Source organism: Gavialis gangeticus, unplaced genomic scaffold, assembly GCF_001723915.1.
Source record: "Gavialis gangeticus isolate Ggan-Ray unplaced genomic scaffold, GavGan_comp1, whole genome shotgun sequence".
Taxonomy (NCBI): domain Eukaryota; kingdom Metazoa; phylum Chordata; order Crocodylia; family Gavialidae; genus Gavialis; species Gavialis gangeticus.
In genome coordinates, this window is record NW_017729008.1 from 41,848,369 (window position 1) to 41,860,555 (window position 12,187).

A 12,187-nucleotide genomic window follows, 5' to 3' on the forward strand; every position below is an offset into this window, starting at 1 on the left:
GGGGGGGGGGGGGAGAGAGCATACTTTCTACAAGCCACAGGACTCTGAGCTAGCCTCACTCCACACTTCCCGATACAGAATGAGTTGCCTTCAAGATCTGAATTTTTTTGGCACAAGGAAAAACCATTATATTTTTTTTTAAATATATGGAAAAAAATTCAGTGAGTTTGACCAACTTTGCTTACCTCAGATTCAGAGACGGAGTCTAAAAAAAAAAGGGGGGTATACTCTTGGTGAGCCAGTTTTTAGAGATATCCGCTAACAGCGCATCTTGATTTTATTTGGAAGTATCTGAGATGTCTGCACTTTTTGGAGTGATTTGGAAGTATGAGATGTTTGCAGTTTTTCAGCCTTCAAAGGGATGCAAGAGTCTTCTGGTGCCCTGTCCCCCCACTTCCAACGCAAAGGGTCTAAACACAAATTTTAAACAACTTACTTCACTGGGAAATGGGAATTTTTTCACTTGGATTTTGCTTCCATACTTGGATTCTCTGTGGACAACTGAAGACCTAGTCGGTCGACATCAGTCTCTTGGCATAGAGATGAGAGAGGGGGCATGCACACCATCTCTGCTGGCCAGTAAGGAGAAGGAGACCCACCACCCCCCTGCTATACCCTGTAGCAAGAGGCACCAGGGATGCACATGCTCCTTTGCACATCTCTGCAAGCATAAGGCAAAGATGATGGCTAATAAAGCCATTATCCTGTCTTTTTCTCTTGATGTACCATCCAAGTCATGTCCAAAAGGGGATAGTGACATAGCAAAGGGCCAACACAGTTTACCCTTGAGTCCCAGAATATCTGTCCCTCTAATGCTAGGGCATTTTTACCATTTAGTTCAAAGTCCTGTATAAAGGATGGCTTTCTACCAGGTCTTCAGCACAGCTGATCAGAAACTATTACAGCCAAATTGACTGTTTCAGGTCTCTGCTGTACCTACCTGATCACACAGGATCTCCCGCCACCCCAACAGATTTCTGAAGCTCATTGGCTTGAAACTGGTTCCAAAAATAAGGATGATTGGCACTGCTTGCGAAAGCTGTTACGTGCTTAATTTCACGTATCATATACGAGACCTACTTAGCTTTAGGGGTAGCGTCTAAGAGGCAGCCCTTGATATCACTGCAGTTATCAGCATGACTAGCACAAGTTGCCAGCGTGGTTTTGTATGCCAGTGCAAAGTACAGCGTCGCGGGTACAGTTACATCCACATGAATACAATACACTGGTCCTTTTATAGCAGCAAGGCACATAGCGTGTGGACATAGTGCAAGGTTGTCCATTGACAAAAAGAGGCAGCAAGGCAGGCAAGCAGCACTCTGTGGCCCTTCACAGAAGCTTCTGGGTTAGGTGTTGCTTGTGTCACAATAGATGATTTTACCATACTGAAGCACTCTTCTGAAAGTCCATTCAAGCTCAGCATCAGCCTCAATGAAATTTGCCTTCTGGTACCAAGTCTCCCCCGCCTTCACTTGGAAGTGGGCAAGGACAAGTCAAAATGTTGCAAGCTGCTTTTCAAGACCTGGCGGCTTAAAGTCTGTTTTGTTTTTGTTTTGTTTTGTTTTTTTGTTTGTTTGTTTTAAAGGAGGTGCTATTTAATGCACAGACTTCAATGAAAAGGAGCCTCGAGTCTCAAAAGGTTGAGAACCATTGGCCTTGTAGTTTAAACTGGGATCTTTACTTGGCCCCAGAGTCCATTTGTTAATGAAGTCACTCCTGTTATCTAGTGGGATTTTCAAGTCTACTCCTAGCCCATGCACCAGGTAAGAGGGAAGTACCTTGTTGTTCACAAAAGTGCAATCCAGCTTCATCTGCAAGGTATGGTGATGTTTAGGTCGGGAAGAGGAAGGAAAATAAGCCTAGGCTTGGCAAATTCACAAAGCTAGGCTTCCATCCGAGCTGGGGCAGAAACATGGATGATGCATTGGCTATGCGTGAGAAAGCCTTTAGAGAGATTACATGCTTTACCCCTTTACAAACATTGGAGCAAACATTTATTGAAATACAAAAAGACATTTACATAGGTGCTGTTATTAAGCCATGTTTCTTAATAAGTGCTGCAGGCACAAGACCCACAGCATATTCCCCTGTATTAAGCACCAAGGTGTTGCAAGAGAGACTTCCCTTGGTTGAAACCTTCTTACCCTTCGCTCCCAGAGGACGTGAGGTCTTGTGTCCAGCATTAAAGCTAGCCACTTAAGTTTTATTTCACAGATGCACAGCAGTAAAGTTTGATATTCTCAGCAACTACGTGCCCATGCTGCACTAATGAGCCGATTAGACTATGCAAGCAGGGGGGAGGGAAGGGGGGGGGGGGCAGCATAAGAATTGGGGGGGTTATGATATTAAATGAGGAGTCTCCAGTGCAATACTTTCTAGATAAATCAGTACAATTCCAGCTGATTAAGAGCACTTGGTATCTTATCTGATGTTTTATCTGGACCTAGAAGTATTTCAAGAGCTAATACTCATCTTCCACCTCATCTTCATCCCCATCAGCAGAATCCCGACCAACCTCTTCATAATCCTTCTCCAAAGCTGCCATGTCCTCCCTGGCTTCAGAGAACTCGCCCTCCTCCATCCCCTCCCCAACATACCAGTGCACAAAGGCCCGCTTTGCATACATCAGGTCAAACTTGTGATCTAGCCGGGCCCAGGCCTCGGCAATGGCCGTGGTGTTGCTCAGCATGCAGACTGCCCGCTGCACCTTGGCCAGGTCTCCCCCAGGTACCACTGTGGGAGGCTGGTAGTTGATGCCCACTTTAAAACCAGTTGGGCACCAGTCCACAAACTGGATTGACCTCCTGGTTTTGATGGCCGCGATAGCAGCATTCACATCCTTGGGCACCACGTCCCCCCGGTACAGCAGGCAGCAAGCCATGTACTTGCCTCGGCGAGGGTCGCATTTCACCATCTGGTTAGAGAACTCAAAGCAAGCGTTGGTAATCTCAGGCACTGACAGCTGCTCGTGGTAGGCCTTCTCCGCCGAGATGATGGGTGCGTAGGTGGTGAGGGGGAAATGTATCCTGGGGTACGGCACCAAGTTAGTCTGGAATTCAATCAGATCAACATTCAAGGCACCATTAAACCGCAAGGACGCAGTGACAGATGACACGATCTGCCCTATCAGCCTGTTCAGGTTGGTGTAGGTGGGGCGCTCAATATCCAGATTCCGGTTGCAGATGTCATAGATGGCTTCATTGTCCACCATGAACGAGCAGTCCGAGTGCTCCAGAGTGGTGTGGGTGGTCAGGATGGAGTTGTAGGGCTCCACCACTGCCGTGGAGACCTGTGGGGCTGGGTACACCGAGAACTCCAGCTTGGACTTCTTGCTGTATTCAACCGAGAGTTGTTCCATCAGGAGCGAGGTGAATCCAGACCCCGTGCCACCTCCGAAGCTGTGGAAGACCAGGAACCCTTGCAGGCCATTGCACTGGTCAGCCTGCATTAGAAGCACACCATTTATCAGGTTTTTCTCCCCCATCCCAAGGCTGGATATCCTAAAACTATTAAAACCCCTTTAGCAGTCAATGTGGTAGCAATCCCACTAGCCAAACTTATCAAAGCAGGAAGGACATTCAGCTATTCTTTTCCAGTTGGTCTGCAGATTGTTTAGCCTTGCAATCACAATGCTCATATTACCCCCAAATATGTTTCCAGGTGAACCATCTCTTTGGTCTGAGTAACACATGGCGAGGAAGGATTCTGAACTTACGGGGACACATGCAGGACTACTTTGAGTGGTTTGTAAAAAGTAGTAGGTAATTCTAGGGCAGGACTTCCAGAAGGACAGATAAGTAGTTAATTAAAAAAGATCTTCTCTTGCCAAGTACTTCTCAGCAGCCCTGGGATTCAGTCTGGATTAGACTTACTATTTAATTTTATGGAGGCTACCATACTAGTTCACAGTTTACTTTGATTTACCTGCCCAACTGATAATGAACAATGTCCAGTTGCAAAGGCTGCACTAGGTAGATTGTGATCGTCACTTTAGGAAGAGAAATATAGCATCCAGCTGGGATCCACTACTAGAAGCCACAACATCTCCTGATTTTATTCTGCCATCTCCACAGTGAACAACAGCTCCTGAACTAAGTTTGGGGCAAACTCACTCATACTTAAGCCATTGCACCCACTGTAGCCGTTGTGTTAGGACACCTAGTTGCATTGTTACTCTTGTTATACCCCTTTTTCAAATAAAACCTATCCTTCTCACTGCCCCAGTCCACAGTCCCCCTCTTTCTCCAAAGTTTTATACACAACCTCTGCCTGAAAGACGCTGTTAAGTGTTGCAGAGGAAAGAACTTTACTTGCCATTTTACGGACTCTACTCAAGACCGTATCTATAATTTCTTTCCCAATCGTGTAGTGGCCCCGAGCATAGTTGTTCGCTGCATCTTCTTTTCCACTAATGAGCTGCTCAGGATGGAAGAGGCCGTGGTAGGTCCCGGTTCGGATCTCATCTGCGGGAAGTGGATTAATGGTTAAAGAATCTGCATGCAATGTATTTCATAGTCAATGCACGACAAACACCAACACTTACAGTATTTCCAAGATGCTGGTATCCCAGGATCTAAGGCAGGGGTATCAAACACATGGCCCATGGGCCAGACCTGGCTTTGTGGACCCCTATGATCTGGCCCATGCATCGTGTAGATTCAGTCTGGCATGTGGGCTGGACCCAGCACCATAGGTGCTACATGTAGTACAGGAGGTCAGTCCAGGTAGTAAAAGGGGCTATAGATCAAACCAGCAACCCTCACCTGGCCCAGGGGGGTTAGACAAGTTTGATATTCCTGGTCTAAAAAAAAAAAAAAAATGTTGTCCAGACCAATGCCTCAGAGTTTGAACAGGTAGTGCAGCTCCATGTTTTTGTTAGATTTACTACAAGTCTAGGGTGCAGGTTGGGTTCAGACTGCCCGCAATATTTAGGTCCCACGTACCACTTGCCATTTGTCTTGTGCATATTGCATCTCTAAACTTCTACAGGGATTTTTTTGCATGGCAGCAAGATATACTGCATCAGTTATACAAGACATTACAAGGTGCTCTCCTCCACCACTCTGCAAGGCTGTTTTCTTGTTCCCTTGATCTGAAGAAGAATCAGGAGATCTGGATGATAGTGACCCTGATTGGAAAGGCAAGATGCCTAGACACAAGGGAGAGATTCAAAGTCACCAAGCAGAGCAGCCATGAAGAGTGTCATGGGGTGGGGAGCATTTACAGAGAAACTCCCCACTTGGGATCACTACATTGTCTCTTTCAGAGACCTAAAGAGCATGTAAAGCAGTGAGAAGCACATTGCAGAGGTTACATTTTTCTAAAGGAACCAAAAAACCTGGGTTATTGGGTTGCTTTTAAGAGCCAGGCATCAAAAGACTCAGTGGGCCACATCCTCAGCATCTCCCTATTGAGTGTACCTATTCCAAGTCTGCACCACTTGCAGCAAGATAACTTTCATCAGTAAAAACAGATGGCTAAGTTACACTATAATGTAGTGTGAATGACAAACGGGTCACTCCAAGTTTGATCCAGAACTAGTGGAAGCCTAAGTGTCTGGGGCTGGTCTTAAGACTTAAAATGCTAAAGACAGAATCAGAATACAGTCCAATCCCAGCAAAAACACCAGAAAGAGAAGGCAGATGTGTACTGCCACATATTTAGGCATTGGTCCCATCAAGTTACCAATGACTGTGGGTTCCAGGTCTATGAAGACTGCCCTGGGCACATGCTTCCCTGATGCGGTCTCGCAGAAGAAGGTCTCAAAAGAAGAATCCACTTGTTCCACCTCTGGAACCGCTGGTCTGGCTGAAGCAGTGCTGGGAAGGGTCCCATCCGGCTGGATCCCATGCTCTAGGCAGTACAGCTCCCAACAGGCATTGCCCATCTGGACTCCAGCCTGGCCGATATGGATAGAAATGCACTCCCTCTGGAATTAAAGACAGGTTGCATTACTACATTGTTAGCATTCACCACGTTCTGTGACAGCGGAGTTTTAGCCTTGACCATTTTCTGTTGTTGCCTTCAGAGTTATTGTCTACCTGCAGGCATTTTGCCTAACTCAGAGCTTGCGCACAACCCTAGCTGTGGGAGGAGACTGCTCTGGCTAGTGGTCAGGTAACACCGGTGGTCATACAAAATAGACATGCATTGCACGTGACCACCTCCATAAAGCAAAGTTTTCCAGCCTGGGGTTGGGATGGAAATGCAGAACTTCGGCATGTGATGTCAGCTGGGGGTGTTAGGGAGAATAGGACTAAGCATACTCTGCCCACCTACATGCTCCAGAGCTGGAAGTTCACCTCAGAGACTGCTCTAGGTTCATCCTCAGCCCCTGTTCAAACCCCCATCTCTGGCAGATGCGAGTGTGGAGGCTGAGTATGAATCCAGAGCAGCTTCACAAGTGAGCTTCTGGCTCTGAAACAACTCTGCATGCTCAGGTGGGTGGCTGGGGTACGGCTCAGCACCCTTCTCCCCAGCACCAAACCCACAGGGACCTGTGGATCAATGCCCTGGACTCGCAGTACCCACACTAAGAGTGAGCTCCCGCACTTTCGGTTCAGGCAGCAAGTGGTCTTCTACCCCTTTTCTTGCACGGCTGATGCTTCAAGAGGGCTTTAGGATCAAACCTACTAGCCTCCACCTCGTGTAGAGGGTCCCGCCTCAGGAAGCCTGTAGCTCTCTGAGCAAGCAGGACACGTGCTGGGGAAGGCAAAAAAACAAAGCTATGAAATGCAGAAAGCCAGAGAAAGAGGGGAAGACAACAGGCAAATGAAATTGGTGATGAGTGCATGGTGTAAAGTTTTGTCCTCTTTGTTAGGCATGGACAAACACCCCAGGGGTTGGAAGATGTTCTGCTGAAATGTTGGAGGAGTGGTTTCATGGAGAAACTCATTAGCTGTGCTGTGACCGAGACCCTGGAAATCTCTATTCAGATCCAGGTTCTGCCAGATGTGCAAACTGGGCAACTCCTTTACCCTTGGTGCCTCAGTTTCCCCATCTCAGAAGCTGGGGGGCGATGACAGTGCTCCCTCTGTTTAGACTGCAAGACCAGGACTATCAGTCCAGTTCAAGCCTTGACTAGCTCAAGCCTGCCTGGGGCCTTTCATGCTACCATACCACAGATGGCATTTATATTTGCAATGGATCCAGACCAGGGGTGGGCCAAATGTGGCCTGGGGGCTGGATGCATCCCGCCAGGCCATTCCATCCGGCCTGCAGGGCCCCTAAATTTTTATTCTCTAAATTTTTTATCTGCCCTGGGCTGCCTGTCATTCAGCCCTCGATGGCTTGCCAAAACTCAGTAAGCGGCCCTCTGCCCAAAATAATTGCCCACCCCTGATCCAGACTGTCCTGGGTGGCAGGGAGTTCAAAACACCACTTCAACACAGCTCGGGCCCATCTCTTGAAGTGGGGAGAAGATGCTACCCTGCCCTGTAGCCGAGCACATGGGCAGCAGCATGCAGAAACACCACCAAAGGGTAAAAGTCAGGTTTCATGATCTAGCACACCCTCCTTATTTAAAAAAAGGCATCTGTTCTCTCCCTAAAGTCCCATCAGATGTAGACAGCTCTGTCTGGGCTGGCCACAACAGCAGCTGATGAAGCTTCAGAGCAAGGGGAGTCATTTCAAAGTCAAGGAAGAGAGACTGCCTTCGATGTCCCTCTGCCCCTTGGGGTATTTGGAGCTTGGGGACTCCAGTGAGCAAATTCTGAAGGGTAGTTTTAATTCAGACGTCATTAGGGCTATTCACATAGTAATGGGAACACCAAAGTTGCAGGCTGGATCTAGTCCCAACCAGGATCTCTCAAGATCCCTTCTGGCCTTCATTCTCCTCCATTTCAAGTCACAGCTATTATCTGCACTATTTGGGGAAGTGTATTGTTCAGCTCACCAATCCCTACCACCGAGATGGTTGCGATACTTCTTTGCCACAATTTGCTACAGTCACCACTACCGGCATGTCTATAGCTCTGGCACGAGACAGCTGTTCAAATCACTAGCCTCTTTATAGTCCATGAGGCACAGCACCTGCTTCAGATAGAGAAGGGCTGTGGTCTTTTAAACTGAAGGCAAGGGGAATGGAAAAACCCCCTAGCAGACCAGCAGGAAAAAGCAAAGCTTACAATGGGCATTTAAAAGAACGGTGCGTTTGCAGACAGCAGATCAAAAATATTTGCAAGCGGCCTCAAAATAAATTGTGTTTTACAGCATCAGGCTGTAGGCAAGATGTCAGCCAGCCCATTTTCATATTTAAAATGCAATGCAAGTGTTAAACTGTTCTGTAAAGATGTCCCTGGAGCTACAGTACTCTGAAATCAGACTCTCAAAGTTACTTTGAAAGCCTCTTTCTTTGCATTGTATGAGATTTACACCGTCACACTTCAGTCAGCCTTCTAAGGGTATTTTTACTTTGTTATATTAATTTACTATAAGGTGACAGTTATTATTTTCATAACTAGTTTTACTTGGAGTGCATTTTTTTTAAGTTAAGTTAAAGCGAGCGGAGTCAGTTATTTAAATTGCAAACCTACAAACTCTGTAAAGTTGAAGTCGGAAAAGCCTGAAGGGATGATGACTGCAACTTTATTCATTTAACATACCAACCCATGGGATTATAACAGACAAAGGCAACATGGCAGCCCACTCATAAGAAAAAAAAAAATTAAAGTCTCTACAGCATGCATGGCTTCCCTATACCGCTGGAATAGCTGAAGTGTTGGACACAGGGGAAAGGCCACTGTAAACTTTAGCCTGCCACATATGTGTATAATCAAGGTAGAGTCATTAGGAAGGAAGAAAGAAGGCAATTCATATTTTAAGTTATACATTTAACTCTACAGGCACCATCTGCTCTAAAGCAGAAAGTGGAGGGAGTGAAAACAGAGAAGGGCCGTGCAAAATAACTTCAACAAAGTACCCAACTTTTACCTTATAAGGAGCAAACTCTGGTTCAAGATAATCAGCAATTAAATTAAGCTGCTTTGAATTAACAACTCCAGGGTGGGGGGGAGGAACCTCACTGCTTAGAGCAGTAGCTTTAAAGTATATCCAGACAATATAGCAACATTTGAGTTAACACAAACATAAGGCATGCTCTTACCATGATGAATCTCTAAACTTCCCCAGAGCAAAGCAAAACAGCTGCCTCTGCCTCTCCCTGGAAGTTTATAGCCTGGTAGGGACTGACTCCACCTGAATATAGGGAAGTACTGCTCATTTAAAGCAACAGAGACCCTTTCTCTGTGTGTTGCCTAGAAATATTATATATGAAAGGCCAAATTCCATGCTACTTTGTACCTGGTGTAATCTTGCTGCTTTTAATAGCCTTGGATTGGATGCAATTTGGCCTCAAGTGTTTTTTTTTTCCCCCTAAAGGAAGTGTTATCTGAAAAGCAAATAAACAAAGGCAGATGCAGCAGTTTCCTTCTAGCTAGAAGGAAGTGGCTGATATGCCACAGGGATAGATTATCCCTGCCTCGAATCTATGCATCTATGGAGGAGCACATGGTGACAAATGAATAATGATCAGTATCATCACTGGTAATGAAATGATCAGCCGTATGTTGCATCTTGGACACTTGATGGACCCCATCCAAATTAGCCGATGCCCAGAATCCCGCTGAGTTCAGTGGGTTTGGGGTTAGTGGGTTTGAGTTTAGTGGGCTCTACATGGACACAGGGGTGCAAGCAGGGGCATATGCTTGTATTATTCTGCTCCCCCTTGCTCACATGGAGATTCACCCCACTGCATAGACCTCTCTTTACTCTCACAGAGATTCACCCCACTGCATAGACCACTCCTCAACCCTATGCATCATTTAAGACCCCATCCCTGAAATACTTTTGCTTACGTAACTTTGACTTCAGAGAATCCGTTTGTCATTCCAGTTAAGCATATGCCAAAGAATTTGCAGGATCTGGATCTAAGAGTCCCAGCTAGGACTTAAGCAGTGCATCAATCTTAAGCAAGTCCTCTGCCGTGGGGTGGTTTCATGGCAGTAGATCTTTGGTCCATGGGCAGTCTCAGAGATACCAAGGGGTATGCTCACTTCTCTAGACCTGGTACTTAGCTGGGTCTGAGTGTCTGAGCATCTCAGACTTGTCCTGACAGGGACAGGCCCTCAGTGAGATATGGAAGTGCTGTCTATTCCCATTATACAGATGGTAAACTGAGGCAGGGAGCTGTAGTGATTCGCCCAAGGTCACCCAGGGAGTTTGTGACAGAGCTAGCACTTGAATCCAGTTCTCTCGAGTCCCAGACAGTTCTCTAGCAACTGGACTTGGAAATATCCCCCTCCCCCAAAAAAATGCATTTTAAAAGAATTTCAGTTAAACCAGTTTTAAGCCTGGTTACTGTTGCGATGACCAGATTAACACTTGACCTGTTTTTATTGAACTGATTACTAGATCACTCAGTAATGCTTACAAGGTATCCTTACATGGCAACTCACTCATGACCCATTTAATGTTGGTCACCTTTAGGTTGTCTAAACAGGTCAACACTAGGGCTTGGGGCTGTAGTAGACCAGACCCTTCAGACGTAGGAGTGCCTGCCATTCTGCGAGGCAGACTCAGCGCAGCATGTTACAGAGGAGACCTATACATTGTGCTCTCTCCTAGTGAGACGGTTTTTCCTAATATGTAACCTAAATTTTTCTTGCTGCCATTTGAGATCATTGTTCCTTGTTCTATCATCTGCCACCACTGAGAACAGTCTAGCTTCATCCTCCATCCAAAACTGGGCACAGGACTCCAGATGTGGCCTCACCAGTGCCAAATAGGGGGGCAATAATCACTTCCCTTGATCTGCTGGCAATGCTTCTACCAATGCAGCCCAGGATGCTGCTAGCCTTCTTGGCAACAAGGTCACATTGCTGACTCCTGTTCAGCTTCTTGTCCACTGTCACCCCCAGGTCCTTTTCTGCAGAGCTGCTGCCCAGCCAGTTGGTCCCCATCCTGTACTGGTGCACAGCATTATTCCATCCTAAGTGCAAGACTTTGAACTTGTCCTTATTGAACCTCATGAGATTTCTTTTGGTGCAATCTTCCAATCTGGCTAGGTGTCTGAAGGTCCAGCCCTCCAATCTGTCTAGGTCTCTCTGAAGTTGTGTGTTCAAATGAAAAATGTCCAAGGAAAGTGGATTGTACATATTTGCCTACTATTTCCTTTCCACCATTGAATTAAGTCCCAGAGACAAACACCATGTGCTTGTCCCATACTAGATGGATTTTCATTAAAGCAACCCTCTTTCACCAAGCCCTGCCAGTCTCCAGTCATATTGTCAGATAATTCTTTCATGTGACCACCTAATATGCATGGCACTGCATAGGGAAAGGCCAGTGCCAAGCAGATTGCCACTCTGCAACCAGGCCAGTCTTGCAAGCTACAAAAAACATTTAACTCAGTAAGGGAACTTTGCCAGAGAGGCGTGTTTCCAAAAACTTTCATTTCCAATTGCAGAAAAAGGGGGGAAAAAATCTTGACCGTGATACATTGCTTTTCAATAAGAGCAGCAGCAAAACTTCAGTGAGATTTAGCGAATTCAGGGGTTGTACTCCAAGCAAGATGCTGCTTAATGTGAATAAGCTGGTGTCATCGGGAAGGCTTTAGCTTCCATGATCACAGTCCGCTCTTTGGAAAGAGAGGCAGCGAGCTGTTGGGAAGGGACGGCCTCCACCTCTCTCCTCTGGGGAGGAGGCTCTTCTCAGCTAGACTGGCTGACCTGCTCCACCGGGCTTTAAACTAAGCCCACCAGGGAATGCGGGGGACTACTGCCGCTGCTGGCCCACCGAGTGACCCTTGCAAAGCCAGCAGGCCAAGGCACATAAGGGATCCCACCCCAGCCCCAGCCCTGGAACAAAATGTAAGCAAGGCAAGAGCCCCTAAGGGGACACTTGCGTGTCTATACACAAATGCCAGGAGCCTGGGGAATAAACAGGAGGAACTTGTTTTCCTCCTAAATGCAAATAACTACGATGTCATTGGGATAACAGAGACCTGGTGGGACTCCACCCATGACTGGACCATGGGTATAGACGGCTATACCCTATACAGGAGGGATCGAGTGGACAAAAGGGGCACGGGTGTAGCTCTCTATGACAAGGAAAGCCACCTGTCCCTGCAAGCTGACATTGGCACCCACCGTGGACAACTTGAGACCCTCTGGGTTAAAATCCATGGGGA

General features: G+C 46.7%; 2 protein-coding genes across 2 annotated transcripts in view; one reads left to right on the forward strand and one right to left on the reverse strand.

The window, feature by feature from the left end:
• Nucleotides 1-12,187, forward strand: part of COPG2 (coatomer protein complex subunit gamma 2) — a 770,521-nt gene that overhangs the window by 79,882 nt on the left and 678,452 nt on the right. The window lies entirely within an intron of this gene.
• Nucleotides 1,978-9,209, reverse strand: LOC109292261 (tubulin alpha-3 chain). The gene is made up of 4 exons (XM_019509646.1): nucleotides 9,104-9,209; nucleotides 5,686-5,929; nucleotides 4,315-4,463; nucleotides 1,978-3,442 (listed from the first exon to the last, which is right to left on the reverse strand). The coding sequence occupies exons 1-4, from the start codon at nucleotides 9,104-9,106 to the stop codon at nucleotides 2,462-2,464; spliced, it is 1,377 nt and encodes a 458-aa protein (XP_019365191.1). The 5' UTR covers nucleotides 9,107-9,209; the 3' UTR covers nucleotides 1,978-2,461.

Excerpts from the sequence above, each read along its gene's own strand:
- LOC109292261 (XM_019509646.1), bottom strand. Across the intron at positions 4,464-5,685 it reads CCTGGAACCCACAGTCATTG|ATGAGATCCGAACCGGGACC; the intron begins GTAACTTGATGG and ends CACTTCCCGCAG. Across the intron at positions 3,443-4,314 it reads TGAGTAGAGTCCGTAAAATG|GCTGACCAGTGCAATGGCCT; the intron begins GCAAGTAAAGTT and ends CTTCTAATGCAG.